We start from the raw sequence: 17,599 nt of genomic DNA, 5'->3' as shown, positions 1-17,599 counted from the left end.
CGGCGGGGTGACAGCAAACCGCAGCTCGGGCAGCTTGGAGGAGCAAACTCTTGCTGCTCCGGTAGGGGCTGAGGAGCTGGGGATCTGGGCTGGGCGGCAGGGTGGTTGGGAGCTGCAGGCAAGCCTGAAAACAGATGTGTGGTTTTTGGAGCTTCCCCTGCTCACAGTGGGAGGGAGGTGAAGGCAAAGTGCTCCTCTCCCGGGGCTGGGGTGGGCGGAGGGAAGGACGGGCTGCGCAGGGGAGCGTTGGATCTGTGTGCTAATTTTAGCATTTATAGGAAGGAAGAGGAAGAAAGTTAGCTTTGGCCTACCTAAATTAAGCTCTGTTGGGCTTTAAAAATAGGACTGTTGCTGTATGCAGACTTGCAGACCTCCCGTACCCCGCTGAGCTGCGTGATGCTCCTCCGTGCGCCGGGGGAAGCTCCCTCCTGCGCATCCCGGTGGGTGAGGAAAGGAAGCCTCCGGGCCTGCTGCCGGGTGCCTTCTTCCAGCTACCTAATAAAAATAACCCTCTGAATGATCCTGGTCACCTCAGTGGTGAGGAGGAAGAGGACAAAATACGGGTTTGGGGGAGGGTTGGTTTGATTTGTACACCCTGGGTGCAATTGCTGCCTGGCACTGTGGGCGAGGAAAGGCAGGGCCAGACACCAGGACGAAAGGCAGAAGGATGACTGTCCTTCTACAGCCATGTGGATGCACGTAATCTGCACAGATTAAGAATCAACATGTTAAAATATTTTTTCCATCCCACGGAAGATTTTCTGTTTAATTTGGAAAGAAAGGGTGTAATTTTATTAGTGGCTGAAACTAGGACAAGGGGAATGAAGCAAACAGCCTGATTAGTGCCCCTGTTTATCCCCAGCCATTTTCTGTCGTTTCTGGTGGATTATTCAGGCTGTGATGATAGCCTGGCATGTTCCGGAGCACAGCACAAGCTGCCTCTCTTTAGGTGCTCATAATTCACACTCCATTACGATGTCGACTTTGGGAATACTTGGCAGGATGTTGGAGCTTGCCAGGCATGATGAGATTGAGTTCATCTTGTTAAACTGCATTCTGCAATGTACTTATATATTTTTCCTCAGCAATAGCATCCCCTTAGGAGAACAGCGTGGCTCGCTCCAAACACAGCTACCGATGTAAAAGGGCCGGCGATGCCCAACGCAGCCGCTCGGCTCGGCGTGTGCCAGGCTGCCACAGGTGCTGGATGCTCGAGCACGGCTGTGGGAAGACTCTCCCTTTTTTCTTTGTGATTCTGAACAATGCAGTTCTTTTATTAGTCGCGGAATTGATTCACAGCACGCAAATCTTCGCACGTGTCTGTAGGGATTCAGCATCTGACCAAACAGAAAGAAATCTCGCATTTTTAAAGCCCTTAGGGACGACAATGGAGTGAAAAAGTTTGAAGCGGAAATGTGAGCGTGTTGGCTCTTTCTCAGTAGAGTACTGGAAAACAAAAAGTGGGTACAGTGGTCAGTGCTTCAGCAGAACCCTATGGGGTGCTGAGCTGAGATGCCCCCGCGTCTTTTTCTTTGTGCCCAAAGGTGTGCCAGAGCCCGGCTGTTGGACTCGGGGATCCATCCTTCTTCCTCGTCTCAGCAGCTGATGTCTCCGGATGGGCGATCGGTGCTTTCCTTGTCCATTTTCAGCCCCAAACGGACTCGCACCACCTCTTCTCTGGGGCAGACCTTCATGGAGAAGAAAGCCAGAGTCAGCTCTTTGGCTTTGACCTTGGGAGTGAAGTCAGAGGCAGTGGAAAATGAACGGACTTGCAAGACCTTGTTTGTGCAGGCAGGTTCAGCACCATCTGCTGTGCGGCTCGGGGAACATCTCTGCAGGCTGCCGGGTCCTGTCCCAGCCAGCCACGCGCCCTGGTACCCCTGCACGGATGCTGACAGCAGGCACGCGGTGCTGTCTCGTTCGTCTCCCTCATCTCTGCCGATCTCTGCTGCTCGTCTCTGCTTCTACACGCTCTAAAACGTGCTCCAAAGAGTGCGTCGGCTCAGTCGGATGGGTTTTTCTCTGTTTCCCTGCTGGGGTTGTCAATTCTCCACGCTGTACAAGTGCTGCTTTGTACCTGGGCCTCAGTTTGGAGCCAGGCAGATGATTCACTTGCGGAGGAACCCAGGTGTGAAGCCAGAGAGCTGAGCATGCCCAGGTCAATATCCCACAGCATGCAGGGATGCACATCAATGCGTGCTGCCTGGCTGGTGTAAGAGCACAATACAAATGCCGCCTCTTTGCTCAGGCTTGGACCGGTCTTTCCTGAAAAAGACAGATGTGTTTTGTCCTGAGCTTTGCAGTAGGAGCAAATGCAACCGGAAAGTAAGCATCCAAGTCCAATCAGGATTTCCCCTCCTGATTTTCCCCCTCGCACTCCAAGTTTGGGAAGGAAAAAAGCTGCCCAGGCTGCTCTGCTGGACGCTTAGGGTGTACTGGGTGGCCTCACTGGTGCTGCTGGCCATGTGCTTTGGGTACCAGCACGTTCTGGGCTTGGAAGCAGCCGGTAAATTTAGGAGCAAGGCTGATCAAGTTGAAATTCAGTCAGTTTGTGATCTAAGGGTTAAATCAATACCAATTAATTCTAAAGCGTGGGAGGGCCTGTATCGCATCCGTCATGCTTTTTGTGGCGGTAGCATTCAGCAGGCCGAGCAAACAGAGGAGAAAATTAAAAACAAACTGGGAAAGAGAAGGAAGATACCGAGCACTTGGGTGGTGGTGGGATGGAGCAGCGGGAGGTGCTGGAAGGTGACGTGAGGACAGCAGCGCAAGGGGCGCGCTGCGCCTCCAACATCAGCTCCGCAGCCTCCCATCGTGGTGTAATCCTGCGCGGTAGCGCTAATTGCATAACCGCGACCTTGTAACGAGCTGTTGCAGAACTCGCGTAGATTTTTCAAGACTCGCTGTTCTCTGAGCACACAGACCTGCCAGTAACAGAAAGAGCTTTAACGAGTCAGGGGGCAGGCTGCTGGGGGAGAGCGGGAGAGACAGCGGCTGTTTCCTTGGGGGAGAGGAGGAGGATGCCACTGGTTACTTTATTTATTTACTTCCCAGCCCCAAGATTAAGGCAAATACAGTTTTGGGGCAGTCAGTTCAGCCTTAATATCCTCATCATCCTCGTGAAGGGATGCCTCGCAGTGCAGCTGACGGATGACAATGTATTTAAGGAAGAGGATGCTCCGAGGGGTGCAGAGCTCTGTGCAGGGTACCTGCAGGTCACCTTACCCCTCTTCATCCACTACTGGGTTGTCTGGAGGAAACTTCAGCTTTGTTGGTCTGATGCTGCTCCGAGACAGAATTAAGGGAATCATGATAATGAGGTTTAATTAATACGGAACAAAATGGTGCGAATATAATTAATACCAGTCAAGAAGGATTTGGGGAAAGTGGGTCTTGTCAGACCTTTTTATGCCTGTTTTAGTGGAAGCAGGTATCTGGGTAAATGTGATGCATATGTAAGGGTTTTGACCTAGAACAACATGACCCTAAAAAACGTGCTAGTGACAAATAGATTAAAAACTTGCTTCACTTCTCAAAAAGCACTCGGCAAGGAAAACTCTAAGACAAGAGGCTATTTCGAAGGTGTGGTGCCATTCAGCATTTTCATTTGGTGTGGAGCAAATGTGGATTTAAATCTTACCAAATTCACAGGGGATGAACACCTTAGCAGGGTAGTAAATAGCACTGAGGGTGGGACAGTTGGATAGAGCTGTATGGACTGTTTCCTAAGATGTCTCCATTAAATTGTGGTGGTTTTTTTTTCTTACATGTTAATATTCTACAAGGCCATGCCAGCAAGCCGGGCAGGGCCTGCATAGCATCAATGAGGTGTGATGCTCTACCGAGAGCTTACTGGGGTCTTGGGAGGTGCAAGGAGCAGCAGTGAAGACGAGAGTACAAGCTGAATTCTACCTTCGTGCTTTATTTTTTTGATTTTATTTTTTGCAATAAAATGCAGTCTCCAATTCCAACGCGCTTGTTCTCAACAGGGTGTTTAAAACCTGGGAAGGTCATTAAAATGATTCAAGGGCAAGAGACAAAAAATGCCAGAGCATGAGAAACATAAAGAGCTCAGTCTGTGTAACTTGTCAGAAGAGATTGAGAGGTGACGATTACGCTGCAGAGGAGCCCTTCAGCGAGAGCACAAAGCAGCCCTCGTGGTGCAGAAGGACATTAAAAACCTGATGGCGAAAAGCCGAAGCCAGGCAAACTTCAGTCACTTCTTTAAATGTCAAGCAGTGAAATAAACTGCGCAGGCAAATGGCAGATTCTCCATCTCTCTACGTTCCAGTCCGGAGCGGATACATTTTTAGAAGATATTCTTTAGCTAAACACAAATTGTTTGGCTGAGCAGAGCGTGAACTAGCAAGGTCCGAGCTGCTGTCAAGGCGGAAAGCCTGTCGGAGCGTCTGCTGCTCCCTTCTGGTCCTCGGCATCCGCGAGGTGCTGGGTGCCCTCAGCTTGGGAATTGGGGCAAAACGTTTCCTCCCAAGGTCATTCTGAGCCTGGCTCTGCTCTTCAGCTGCGTGTTGTGCTGCGGGCTCGATCAGCTGCTTAACCTTCGTGGTTTACTGCTGGATTGGAGGAGGTGCAGGGAATAAATCCGGAGATGCTGTAGGAAATGTCAATACCACTCTAACTTGTTCCAGGTAGCGCTCACAACTGAGACAAATGGGTTTGCCAGGCAGTGCTCACAGGGGGCTGATCATTTACATTCTTGATTTGCAAAGGAGTTGAAGGCTTCGGGTTATAAGGGAGGGGATTCAGCCCCTGCACGATGCTCCATGTTGCCCAGAGGCTGCTAAGAGCAGACAATTGCTTGCAAAATGTTTTCGGTCTGCAGGCAAGCAGTGCAGATTTGTGCTGACTCTTTCCAGGTACGTTACTTCTGATCCTGGTCTTCTCTCCCAGCTGAGGAAGTTAAAGGAACGTAAATTTTTGTTATGTGCCGACCACAGGTAGGGTTTCACTGAGGGGTTTAGGCAGCTCAGGAACCTGCATCCTATCTCTGATGGCATCTGTGGTGCTCCTGCGGGTCTCGGGCGGCAGTGGTGCGGGAGCTTGCCTTTTTGGCAAGTCACGTTCCTCCCTTTCTGCTCAAGGGAAGCTTCTGGCAAAAAGGTGAAGGGGAACAAGGCTGGAGAAACCTTTTGGCGGAGTAACTGGAGGTGGTTTTTTGGGTGCAGCCATCAGTGTGTGCTCCTAGCCGGGAAAGGAGGGAGGGACGAAGGATTCTGGTCACTGCGGTCACAACTCATCCTTTGCGTCTGACCTACTCCTGGCTGGTTTCCCAGAGTTTCCCCATTATCATAATCCTTTTTTTTTTTTTTTCCCTTTTAAGTAAGAACATCTACATGTCATAGCAGTGAATGTGATCAGGAATACTGGAAAACCACCCACTTGCAGAAGGCCTGGAAGAGCGAGTGAGAGGCGTTTGGAATCGCCTGTCTCCCGACGCAGGAGGCAGTCTGCCCGCCCTGCCCTCCCTCCTGATCCCATTTCCCGACGCAGGAGGCATTCTGCCTGCCCTGCCCTCCCTCCTGATCCCATTTCCCGACGCAGGAGGCATTCTGCCTGCCCTCCCTCCTGGTCCCCCGTGGCCAGCAGCAGGTGGCCATGCCCCAGCCTCCGGCTCCGGGTGATGCAAAGCCGCGAGCACCTTGCCTTGCTCTAATGCCTCGCTCTGCCCCGAGCCTCTGTCTTGTTGCCAGATGTGGACGTCTAGTCCTGTAAGCATGCACGTCTCCAGGCATGGCTAATTAGGTTGGAGAAATAATCTAGATTTTTTTTTTTTAAGCAGATGTTGTATAGCTGGGCTACTGGATGTTTTTCCTTTCTTTTCTACATATTTGTCAATTTGTTGCTTTGGCTCCGCTTGCCCACCCAGGGTCTAGTAATAACTAACCTACAAGGTGCAGAAGAATGAGCGTGCTGAGAGTGCGCATGTGGAGGAGGGCTGGGAACTGATGGATGAGGTGCCCGAAAGGTTGTTTGGGGAGGTCAGTGAGAGACAGAAGTGAAACGGACCATCGAGTCTGTCCTCAGGGCTGGGGGATGCTCTCTGCAAGGAACCTAGAAACCCCGTCAGGGGCTCCAAGCAAACCGTACAAGCCTTGTAGAAGGTACATCAAAGGCAACTGTTCTGCAGTGGCTGGGGAAGTAGGTAAGGCCGTTTCATGAGGCTTTGCTTTTACTTATGCCTTTACTAACTTTACTTTCTTGCCTGAAGGTTTGGATTTTGGAAGCACTTAAAAAATATCTGGTTTACGTTTGTGGGTCTTCCTGATTTATACGATGTGCTTTGTACATTGCTTTAGGCACACAAACAATACCAACTGTAGTTAACATTAACTCAAAACATGCGTATTCCAGTTTTAAGCCCACAGGGACGTACGTATACATGCTGCACCATATGTGGGGACAGCTGCTGGTGCAGAGCCCTGGGGCCGACATGGTTACCTGGTCGGAAACCTCAGGATACTGGAGGAAAAGGGAGTTCTGGCTGAGTTTATAGGAGAATTTCTGTCTTTGCATTTCATTGCAATTAAAATTTGAGAGTTGGAAGTATTCTGGTATCTTCGTGATTTGAAACGTGCCTGTTACACCAGGCCCCAAAGAAAAGTATTTTTAAGTCAAGCGGCTCGCTACACAAAAAAGCGTTCTGCATATTTTAGAGGTTCGTACAGTTACCCGCATAGTTCTCTAAAGTAGGAGGGAAAGTCTCAATTTCTTTAATATTTGGAGAGCTGGGTCATTTCTTCTGCTGGGCGGAACTCAAAAACTGGTGGATTTCTGAGAGCACTCTGACTTCGCAGCATTGCGCTCTCTCCTCGGTGCTGTCAGGGAGGCTGCTGCCATAATAACAAAAAATAAATTAACAGAAATAATCGGGAGGTCTGGGGGGTTAGAGGTTCGTCGCCTGAATCCAGATTTAACAGATAGGCACCTTTAAAAGGGTTCAGATGTTCAGCTTTGTTCAGAAAACTTGCAGATGATGTGTTTCAGGATGAGTGCTGTATGTGGGATGAAATTTGGAGCTTCCTAGCACCAGCTAAAGCAATTAATAGTAATGGTATTCATTACATGCTCATTACATAACGTGGCTTGTTCTGAGAAACAGACTGCTAGAGAAGGAGGATGGAAATAGCAACTGTTAATTTCAGAGGGCTGAGCCTCTGAAGGTTGCACCCAGGAGGGAAGAGAGCCTACTTAATTCCCTTTGCTCTGCCCCAAGGAGTGTGCAAAGGGGAATAGGCCTCTCTGCGGGGTTTTCCACTGCTGGTGCCATTCCGGGTGCCAGCATCAGGGAATAGTTTGGCTGTTCCCAACTGTTTCCCTGTTTTACACCTGGGATGGTTCCTGCCCTCGCAGCACTCCTGGTGCTGCCTGGCCTTACCCTTCCCTGCTGGTCCTTCAGTGCTGACCACAGGCTGTGGCTCTTTGCTGCTCCTCGCAATCAGAGGTGTCAACGTGGGATTTAAGGAGTGTTTCCAGGCTTGGTCGAGCTGTACGCCTCAGTCTGCCCGTGGTTGTTGTTGCTTGTCATCACAGATTGGGTAGAGACGTACACAGAGCCAGCTCGTGTGCCTGTGTGCACCTGCACTCGATGCATAATTAATTGGTACAAATGCCCGAAGTAGGTAGGGTGGTGTGTATATTCGGAGGATCTGCTGGGCCCTGGCTTGCTGGCTCTCTGGGTTGGCTCCAGAGACGGCTGGGAGCTGTTGCTGAAGCAGGGCTGAGTAACAAAACGCAGCGTGAGAGCAAAGTGCTGCCTGGCTGCCAGCTTGCCAGGCTGGTCGTCCGAAAGACCTTCCCTGCTTCTCCTTGACTCTGCTGTTGCAAAAGGCTGGCAGAAAAATAGCTGACTGCCTCTTCTCCCCTTTTGTTCCTAGATGGGGACGGTCGGAGACTCAAAGGAGCCATCCAAAGGAGCACAGAAACGGGGCTGGCTGTCGAAATGCCCAGCCGGACCGTCCGTCAAGCCAGCCACGAGTCCATCGAGGACAGCATGAACAGCTATGGATCGGAGGGAAAGTAAGTCGCCGAAAGCGTCTGGATAATCGCTTGTGGGATGCTCTGTTCTTCTTACACCTATTAATTTTCCTCCGGTGTGATAGATGATGTGTTTGTCAGACTCGTCTCTGCTGCAGGTGTACTGCCCATTCAATTACAGCAGGTCTCTCTTCCTGCGTAGCTGGCACATACTTTAGCTGTTTATATACTTTTTTAGTGTCCTCATTATTCTGAGCTGAAGCAGATACCCATTACTTTTAACAGCTTTGCTTTTAGAAGAATAATTCAGGGTGAATAGCTGAGGCCCATTACAGGTAATAAATTATAAGCCGGCAGTCTTTAATGTTGCACAGTAGCTGTTTCCCCTTTTTCAAAAGAGCCTTTTGCTTTGGGAAACAAAAAATTAAAAAAATGTGCTAGGGTGATGAGAATGATGCAAGTAGCGAAATAATTATTCTGATATCAAAGTACATATTTAGAAACCGTAGTTAGAAGGTTTTGTTAACAAACTTTCTTTTCTGTTTCATCTGAGTTAGTGTCCTAAAAAAATGTATTTTAGAACTGGTTTTTGACCCCAAGAAGGGTTATAACACCTCCTATTGCATTTAGGCCCTACAACTGAATGCAAAGCAGTGGATCCGTGGTCCGTAACTTCAAGGACTGGCGTGTCTTCAATTCTCTTTTCTGTTTCCGTTGTTTGAAGCTATATATGGAGATTATCGTAGTTTTATTAAGATGGCCATTCATGGGATCTCTGGAGAAGCTAAAAAAATAAAAACACAAGAAAACACAACGGTATTTAAAAAGGGACAGTCAATATATATATATATAATCAAATTCCATGCTTCTAGGTGTGAGACCGAAATGTCTGTAATGTCTGTATACCTAAAATGAGTTCTGCTTATGTACCACACTCGGCTTCTCGCTGCACGCTCTCCCTACTCCCGTGTGGTATTCCAAGTACACTGTGCCGCTAAAATACCAGGGTAGTCCAAAGGCTCTCTCAAATAATTAATGCAATTCTGGTGTTAAATAAGTAACGGGCTGTAAATTAAGAGATACTTTCTTTAGCTTTGGAAGTAGGCTAATCCTGGAAAGGCATCATGGATCTGTGCTGAAGGTTGGAAATAGTAATGAGGCACAGGCTGCGATAGCAATCTTGTCACTCTGGAGCTGTGATGTACCTTATCTCTTCTGCGAGCCCTTGTCTCCAGGGAAATATTCCTTCTACACCACCACAGTCCTGTGGCTTGGAGTTCTGCCTCTGCTACGAGATTCGGAGGATTAGTGATTAAGTTCAGTCCCTTGGCAATGCAGGGCAAGAATCTGCTTTTGTGCAGAGTAGAATATTTTTCTTTTTATATTTACATAGCTTATCCTCCTGGGATAGGGAGTATAATTCTCTGCAAAGCCCTGTCCTGTCCTTGCACACGCTGGCTGCTTTGATTGGTCTTTCCTGGAGAGGGAATATTTCTGCCAACAAAATATTGCACCCGTACAAGTGCTGTTTTACCCTGAAGGCAAGCTGCATGTAGCTACCAGTGCAACAAAGAAGTCAAAATCCTGTCTTGCCGTCCAGATGTCTTTATTAGAACAAGTCTAATGGTTGGTATTCAAGCCTTGAATGTGGCCAGAACGCCCTCACCGGCCCCTCTGCCAGGGATGGGACAGTTTCTGCTCCCACTTCTCTGAAGTGTGTGATAAGTGGTTCCTGGACTCTTTGTTCCTAGGTGGGATAATTGATCTCCACGGGAGAGCCCGCGGGAATTGCAGTTATCTGCCTGAACCACCAGTGATAAGCAAACGGGGCTGAGAGTACGAAGAGCAAAGAGGGCTCTATTCTCTTGAAACATGGTGGCAGGAGAGTTTCTCCGCTTTCTTTTCCCATTGCAAAGAAAGGAAGTGTTTGGGGAATAGCTTTGAGGGGCAGAAATTTATTCAGCTAAATCAGATTTCTGTTGGTTTCTCTTGTTTGCTGTAGCTGTGTTCCCAGGGAGGCAAAATGAGGATTCATATGACTCCATTAACTGTGGCAAGTTTATTTTCTTTTTAATGCTGGCTTTCTGACTGGTGCAGATAGTCCTAGGTCAGAGACAGTTGTTGGCATTGTCTGTCAAAAACCTGGTTTTCAGCAGCACGAGGTTGCCCTAGCTCTTCCTGCCCATGCACCTCTTTGGTATGTGAACGTGGGAAGAAAATGGGTTTAAAACATCATCTTCCAAAAGGGCTTGTTTCCAAAGTTCAGTATGGTTTCATAATCCTCTTCAATTTAAGGACAAAAAGGACAACTTCGAAAGGTGGCACACTGAAGCAATCAAACATTTAAGTAAAATTTTGCTGCAGAAGGCCTTAAATACGTGCTCTCAGTCATACAAACACACTCTTGAAAAGTGATGCGGGTGGACTGCTTTCGTGTTTCCTGCAATGAGCTGGCTTTGGCTGGCTACAGCTGCTCAGCTCAAGTGCGAAGAACCACGATCGAAGACTTTTATGTATTGCATGGTTCTGAGCAGCTCTGCTTATAGTCTGAGTACCAGAGTGCATGAAATCTGGATCATTTCATGGAAGGCTTATTATACAGGGATGTACTTCTCAGATCCGCTAGGCCCTCCTTCAAGAAAATACTCATTTCAGGGTCTTACCCAAAGGCTGAAGTATATGGAAGATTAGCTGGTCTGAAGGATGACTCTCCCAGAATTTAAACTCCTACAACATGTCAGTAAGTGCTGACAATGTCACACACTGCTCCATTTAATTTTTTTCCCAGCCGTATTATTACACAGCTTTTGTACTGCACAGTAGTTGTGCACCAGTAGAGGAAATTAATGTAATAAAAATCACTGTGTGACCTTATAGAAGAGAAAGGTGGTATTTGTTTTAAACAAAACTGTTTTCAGCCGTTCAGACGTGGAGGTTTCTCTCACCAACTCTTGCACCGCCACGTGCAGGTGCCAAGCTTCATGCATCTAGGTGCTCTGCCAGGCTTGGTTGGGTGCTGCGGGGAGGAAGGACCAGGGACACCATCTGTCAAACCCTTACTGCGTCGTCTTTGTTGTTCTGCACAACAAACTGGTTCTTGGGCTGCTTTTTAAAATACTTTCTAGGACTTGCTTCATACTGTGGGGTGATCTTTCCCCTCACAGTCTTAACTTTCTTCAGCCTCCATAAATCCCACGCAGAGATGTTTCCATTCATAATTCACCCAGACCAATCTTAGTTCTGGTTACAAATCCCTACAGCAGTATTTTCTTCTTAGTATGTATGTGGCAGCCTGCCTGAGAGGACAGCTGCCCAGTATAGCAACTCTCAGGACAACACCAAGGTTACCCAACGACGACATTCAGCACGTGGGAGTAACTCCCAAATAAACCCTTGGGATTCAGCAGAGCTCCAGCTCCGTCCTGGCTCTCGCACAACCTACGTTTTGTTTTGGCTGAGTTTTGTTGCAGCTGTACAAAACCATGTGCGACATTCAGCAAGCAACGGATTCTGGACTTAGGTGTACCTTACTCCTGCCAACCACTTTCCTTATTGAAAATGGAGCAGAAAGACAAAAAGGGACCCGGAACAAAAGACTGCTGGCTGCCCCGGTCCCTCATGTGTGGTACTTGACAGGTTTTTTGTCCTTGCTGGCTGCTGCTGAGATGATGGTAACAGAGAGCTCAGGTGACGTTTGCCTTAGAAAAGCCCAGCAGGTGGTGGCTAGCAAACACTTAGAGATGTGTTCTTGCAATTTCTGAGAGGAGCCTGCCTGTCCAGCAAGGAGGCACCCTGTTAGCTGTACCCTGTCTCCTTGTCCCTGCCACAGGGGCAGCAGCTGCCTTGCCCCACCTGGAGCTGCTGTGGTGGGGAGTAAAATCCCTTCACCACCCAGAGACCTGCTGTGGTACCATCGGCATTCAAAAATTACAAGACTTGATTCCTAAAAACACCATCCAAAAGACTCGTCCTGTATAGCTGTTCAGTGAGTGCCTCTTCTTTGGCATCTGCAGCCAAGGGGCTTCTAGACTCTTTTATGACAGATACCTCTAGGGCTCTCCTTTTATCTGAGTCTTTTAAAAGAAAAAAAAGTGTTGTTAATAGAGCTCAGGCTGCAAGAAATCAAGGCCCAGAGGTCTCGGTGGAAACCAGGGAAGGCATGGAGAATTGTTCCTGTAGCACAGCAAGAAATTAGTCGGCCTCTTCCCCAGCAGCAGACCTTTCTGTGCTGTTAAGCTTGACCAGCGTGGCTTGGAGAGGACGCGGCCTCGAAAGCTGTAGTTCCAGGACTGACTGCAGTGAATCCCACCTGCAGGAACCTCTTGAGGAGCGGGCAAAATTGCTCCCTGACGGCAGGGATCTTTTATTCGATGTGCCTGAGAGGTTGTGGTCTGTAAAACTGGAGCTTGCCTGGCGAGGTGGGGAAGGGAATGGGGGAGGGCTTTGTACATAATTCCCTGCCTATTTTTTATAGCACAGCTTAGGTGGCAGAATTCATGCAGCAGAAGGAACCATACACAAAGGGAGTACAGTGTGTTACAGCACATAAGACAGTACGTCACGGTGCTAAAAATGCTGCAGAGAGCGGAGTGGCCAAGAGAGAGCGGAGCTTGTTGGGAGGCAGAGACGGGAACGCTGCCTGGCTGGGAGGAGATGTGCAGTTGGTGCTGCTAGCTTGATTTTAGGTACTGCGGGGACAGGTGCTCACAAAAGCCTTTCACTGCCAATGTGAAGGCTCCCGCAGCATTCACATCAACTTTGACAAGGCACGGGGCTGTGTGCCCGCTCCCACGACACTACAGTCAGATGTACGTTGCATTAATAATGCCTGATACACACTGTAAATATTTCAAAGGTAGGGGCAATGAATGTTAAATTAACCAGTTGTGCCTTCCTCCGTAGCTGATAGATATCGACTTTGCTTTTGTGTGTGTTAGATGCAATTTAAAAGAGCTTAACATACAATATGGATGAGTGCGACTGTGAGACAGTGCGCTCCTGCTCTCTGAAATTGGACTTCTGATGTCTTTTTCTTTCTGCTCAGATAAAATAACTATTGAATATATTATCATTCTCAGAGGAGACTTTTTTTTTCTCCTTTCTTCTGGATGAAGTACGTCTTGCTGTCCCAGTTTTTAAAGGCAGAACAACTTCCTCGAGCAGGAGACACTGGATATATAGCAAATGGGTTAATTCGGCCATGCAGGTCAAACTACTGCTGCATATTTAGTCGCATGGCTGTGTTCAGGCAACCTGCTTATTAATTACCCCTTTGTGCACTAAGAGGATGAAAACAAGTCTTTTAGAAAATATTTACAAGAAGAGAACAATGCTCTCTGAACCCCAGAAATGCCCAAACAAATTCCACGTACGTACTAGACGCGGTGGATGGAGCTCCCCTTTTAGGAGCGTATCGCTTCTAAAGGCTTGAGCTGATGGCAAACCGGCGGTCGTGTGGACAGCGTGAATACTTCACAAAAAGCAGAAGGCAAAATGTTGTCTTCTGAAAATAGCAGTTCCCTGGGGGCGCCGGGGGTGGCTGTGGTGAGGCTGCAGGCTTCACGAGGACCCACCGTGCTGACCCCACAGAGGTGCAGCGCTGCAGGAGTCGGGATCCGCAGGTGTACTGAGAGATAGATGGTAACGGGGCTTGGGGCCAAGGGAGAGGACACAAAGCCACCTCGGAATAGCCCTGTTTGTGCCAGAGCTCCGTGACAGAAGGGCATTGCACCCGTCCTGCGAGGGGAGCTGAACACCTCGCTGTGCCTTCCTTCGGTGCGGACACCGCAGCCGGTACGCGGCCGTCACAGGTTGGGGCAACTGAGAGCAGTCCCAAGTCTTGTAGGAGAGAATCGCAAAGTGTTGTATCGAGGGCGAAAGAAAGGAGGTATGCTGGCTTCTAACTGACAACTCAAAAAATGGCGTTGAGGACTGCCTGGAAAGAGATTGGGAAGGGAAAAGCAAAGCACAGGGACAAATTGTCCAGGGAGAATTTTGGAAGAGGTGAAGCAAGCAACTCTCAGGAATGATGCACATGAAGCTGCTCTGGTCTTGAGGCCTGGCTGTGGACTGGGTGACCTCTGCAGGTGCTTTCCTATCGTATTTCGTACGAGTTCTGCAAGGTCTTGACAAGCTGACTGTGCAGACCTTTGCAGCAGAATAACGGTGGTACCTGGCATACGGCATCCCAGAAACAATTTAAAAATGGATTTAGAAAAGAGGTCAGGCAAACTCCACATGGACAAGGGAAGAAATTAATGATACATTTTCCCTGAACGTGTCTGTGCCGATGCACGCTCTGCATGCTAATGTGCAGCAAACAATGGGTGGGGGTGAGGAGGAGGCTGAGCAGAGCCACGTATGCGGGAGGAGAGGAATCGTCACAGGTGCTCTGAGCCCTCCTTGTGCTGCTTTCTATTGAAACGAGCACTGTCCTTCTAGTCATTCAAATCCTGATTACAAGCAAATTTAGGGTAGCTAGTTCTCCATCTGAATACACATGAAGAAGAGCAGCCTTGCTGTGACGGAACCAACTGCGGGATGATCTCCACGTGAATTGTGAGTGCAGACCAGGAAATGCTGCCACCTTCAAAGAGCAGAGGAGCAAGCAGCTGGCAAAGAGCCTTTAAGCCACCCCTCAGTTACACTAAAGAGGACAGATTTCATATGCCCTGACCTGCAGCGTGCATCACAGGAGCGCAGTCTTCAGAGACTGCTGTGCAGATTTCCTAAATAATCGGGATTATCGCTGCTGTGTTAAAAAAAAGGGCAGAAAAAAACCAGCTAGGCAATTTCACCTCCAGTCTGAACACACGATTCTTAATATTGTGTGAACACGATTTTGTTTTACACATACACGTGTCACAAAAGAGACAAACTGTTTACGCAGTCACCTTTTTCATCAGGTCGGGAATGAGAATTTGGCGTGCGTTTGGCAGGGGTTGCGTGCGGGCACTGCTTGCGGCTGCCTGGAGCGGGCAGGGCTGGGCTCCCACCTCTGCCTTGCAGCTGGAGCCTTGCAGGCGGTGCTGTGGGATCTTGTCTCCCTCTCGTGGGTGCCCGAATGACTGCAAGGGCAGCGATGGTCCCCTGCTGTCCCGAGGTGTGTCCCCGCTGCCAGTGCTGTGATGCACCCGCAGTAGCTGGCTCACGTTCCTCGCTTGATCTTTGCAAACGGCTTTTATCCATGCTTCCCAAATGGGTTTTGCGGCTGGTGCTGAGCCTTGGGGGCGCAGCTGGTACCTGTGCAAACAAAATTAATGTTACTGCAATTTTCCGCTGATGCTGCTCGGCACAGACAGCGCTGGTGGGCTCGGAGACCCCAGGATCAACAGCGTCCTGAGCTCTGTTTTGCTGCTGCCCCTGGTTTGCCTCCTCACCTTCCTGCAGGTGCTTGAGCACAACGTGTTGTGCTTGTCCTTGACACCCTGGAGGTGTCCTTTACTTCCCTGTGCCTTCAGGTCAGTAACAAAATCGCATTTACTTTAAAGCAATCCCACAGCAAAACCCATAATCTTTAACTTCATTAAAATCGTTCTCACTCAGCTGGGGCAAAGCAGAGCCCATGAATCATGATTAGCGAAAGCAGAGGGCCAAAGAAGAGACAATTAATTTCTTTCCTGTCCGAAAGGCTGGGCTGCACTCGCTGGGTGGAGGATTTGTGCCCTTTAGACAGCAGGCTGACAAGTGTCACCTGTTAATCTTTTTCGGCGCGCTGCTGTTCGGTTCTGTAGCAGCAGCCCCGCTCCCCAGGGCCTTGCTGTGACAGTTGCTATTTGCAAGTCAGCTGCAAAATGCTCCCTCTTTATTCCTGCAGCTATTTTTAGCGCTTCTCTTTACACTGAAATAAAAAAAAAAGCATCCTTTATTGGTGATAACCAGGTTATAGTAGCATTTTCTGCCCTTAAGGTGGAGCATTTCGGGAGAAGGAAGGGTGCGGTGTGCCGGGGCGTGCTTTAAGTGACGGGACCCTAAGAGTCCCGTGCTCTCTCTTCTGGGTGGTGGAACAGAAACGTGAAAGGCCTGTCGGGGCCAGCACCTCCTCGTGCAAGGGGGATGATGGCCCTGTCCCGGGGATGCCGAGGGGCACCGCGTCCACCCCAGCAGCGAGCAGAGGAAGCGGTCGGGGCTGGGACGGGCTGGGTGGGTGCAGAAGGGCTTCCCAGGGCCATGCTGGAGGAGCTCTCTTCCCCCCTGCTGCAGCTGTAGAAACAGCAGGTGAGTGGACGGGGAGGGTCTGTCCCACAGACCCCAGGCCACACCGTACGCCGCCCCCCTCGCTTCCTCGGTCCAGCTCCTTGCTGAGCACTTGGTGCACGGAGCTCACCGAGCGGGATTTGAGCATCCTAAATTTAGCCGGTGCAGCTCAATGGTTCCTGCTGTTTTCTCTTCACATGCGTGCTAAATTTCTGCAGTTATATTTTCCTCTCCCCTCTCCTCTCCAGGGAGAAGCAATAGCTTTCTTGGAGATGGCTTATGATTTTTCCAGACAGAAATTGTTTCCATTCCAGCTTTATTGGCAATACCCAAATAGATGTCCAAGAATCACTAAAAGCCAGGCAGCCTGATGCAGAGCTGGTGTTTCCGAAGCCTAATAAAGCAGGGCTGCAAAAGCCCAGCCTCTGTGCAACAGAAACTGCCGTCCCACCAGCTAACGGCACGATCTATTAAAGAATTAATTCCCTGTATCTTCCTTTCCCAGCCAAACATAACAACACGAGGGAACGTTAATTGTCTAATGTAATACTGAGTGCTGGTAAACACATTGACTGAGGCTGGTAGCCAAACTGCTCAAATCTTTGCCTTGGATTGGGGTTTTAAAGGGGCTTTTGCCATCCCTCTGAGGATCAGCCTCGTGTTAGGAAGCGGCACAGGAGCTTTGCTTCTCCCAGCTGCTCCTCGCCAGTGGCCGTGGGCAGCCGGGCCGTGCACCTGCAGCATGGCCCTGGTGTCCGGGTAGCAGTGTCGTGCATCCTGCCCCTCGCTCCAAGTGGCTCTGCCAAGTGCACATCGTTTCGAGGTAGCCCCAAGCCCTCCAACCTGTGTCTGTGCAGAGATAACAGCGGCATTCGTCTTGCTGCGAACGCTTCCAGTCGCTGTTGTTCACCTCCAGCCCAGCAGCTCTTGTTCTCTCTGGTGCTTTGTATTTTTTTAACCTTGCTTTTCGCATGCTCCTGCTGTTTTCCTTCATGCTGGAACACGGTTGATGGAGCTGCAGCATCTGCTGCCCCATTAAGAGGTGCTCTCATTTTATGGCGAGGAGAGGTGTGCTGGTGTGCGGGAGCCTGTGCCATCCTGCCCAAATACCGGCATCAGCCTTCATCACGAATCTCTGCCCTGCAGGTAATGGGAAACGGCCCCATGGGGTGCGCTTGGTAAAGTATTTGGAGTCTTCAGGGGGCAGAAAGGCTTCTCCTTGCTCTCCTGCAGTGCGCAGCATTGGGTTTCTGCGGGTGGGTTCTCCCAGCTGTGTCCCCACCATGGTCACTGGCCAGGTTTCACCTCGCAGCCCTGCCCTTGGGACGGGGAACTCGCGGAGACCCGAGTCTGAGCTCGCTTTGGGCTCCTGCAGCTCTAGGCTTTGCTGCTGGACTCCTCTGTTATC

General features: G+C 49.6%; 1 protein-coding gene across 1 annotated transcript in view; it reads left to right on the top strand.

Moving 5' to 3' along the window:
• Nucleotides 1–17,599, top strand: part of RIMS4 (regulating synaptic membrane exocytosis 4) — a 56,715-nt gene that overhangs the window by 25,399 nt on the left and 13,717 nt on the right. The window contains exon 2 of the mRNA XM_048072569.2: nucleotides 7,896–8,037. Coding sequence (XP_047928526.1) covers nucleotides 7,896–8,037 — 142 coding nt within the window. The remainder of the gene's footprint in view (nucleotides 1–7,895; nucleotides 8,038–17,599) is intronic.

The sequence above is a fragment of the Anser cygnoides genome, chromosome 16, assembly GCF_040182565.1.
Source record: "Anser cygnoides isolate HZ-2024a breed goose chromosome 16, Taihu_goose_T2T_genome, whole genome shotgun sequence".
Taxonomy (NCBI): domain Eukaryota; kingdom Metazoa; phylum Chordata; class Aves; order Anseriformes; family Anatidae; genus Anser; species Anser cygnoides.
This window is presented reverse-complemented; position numbering and strand designations above follow the sequence as displayed.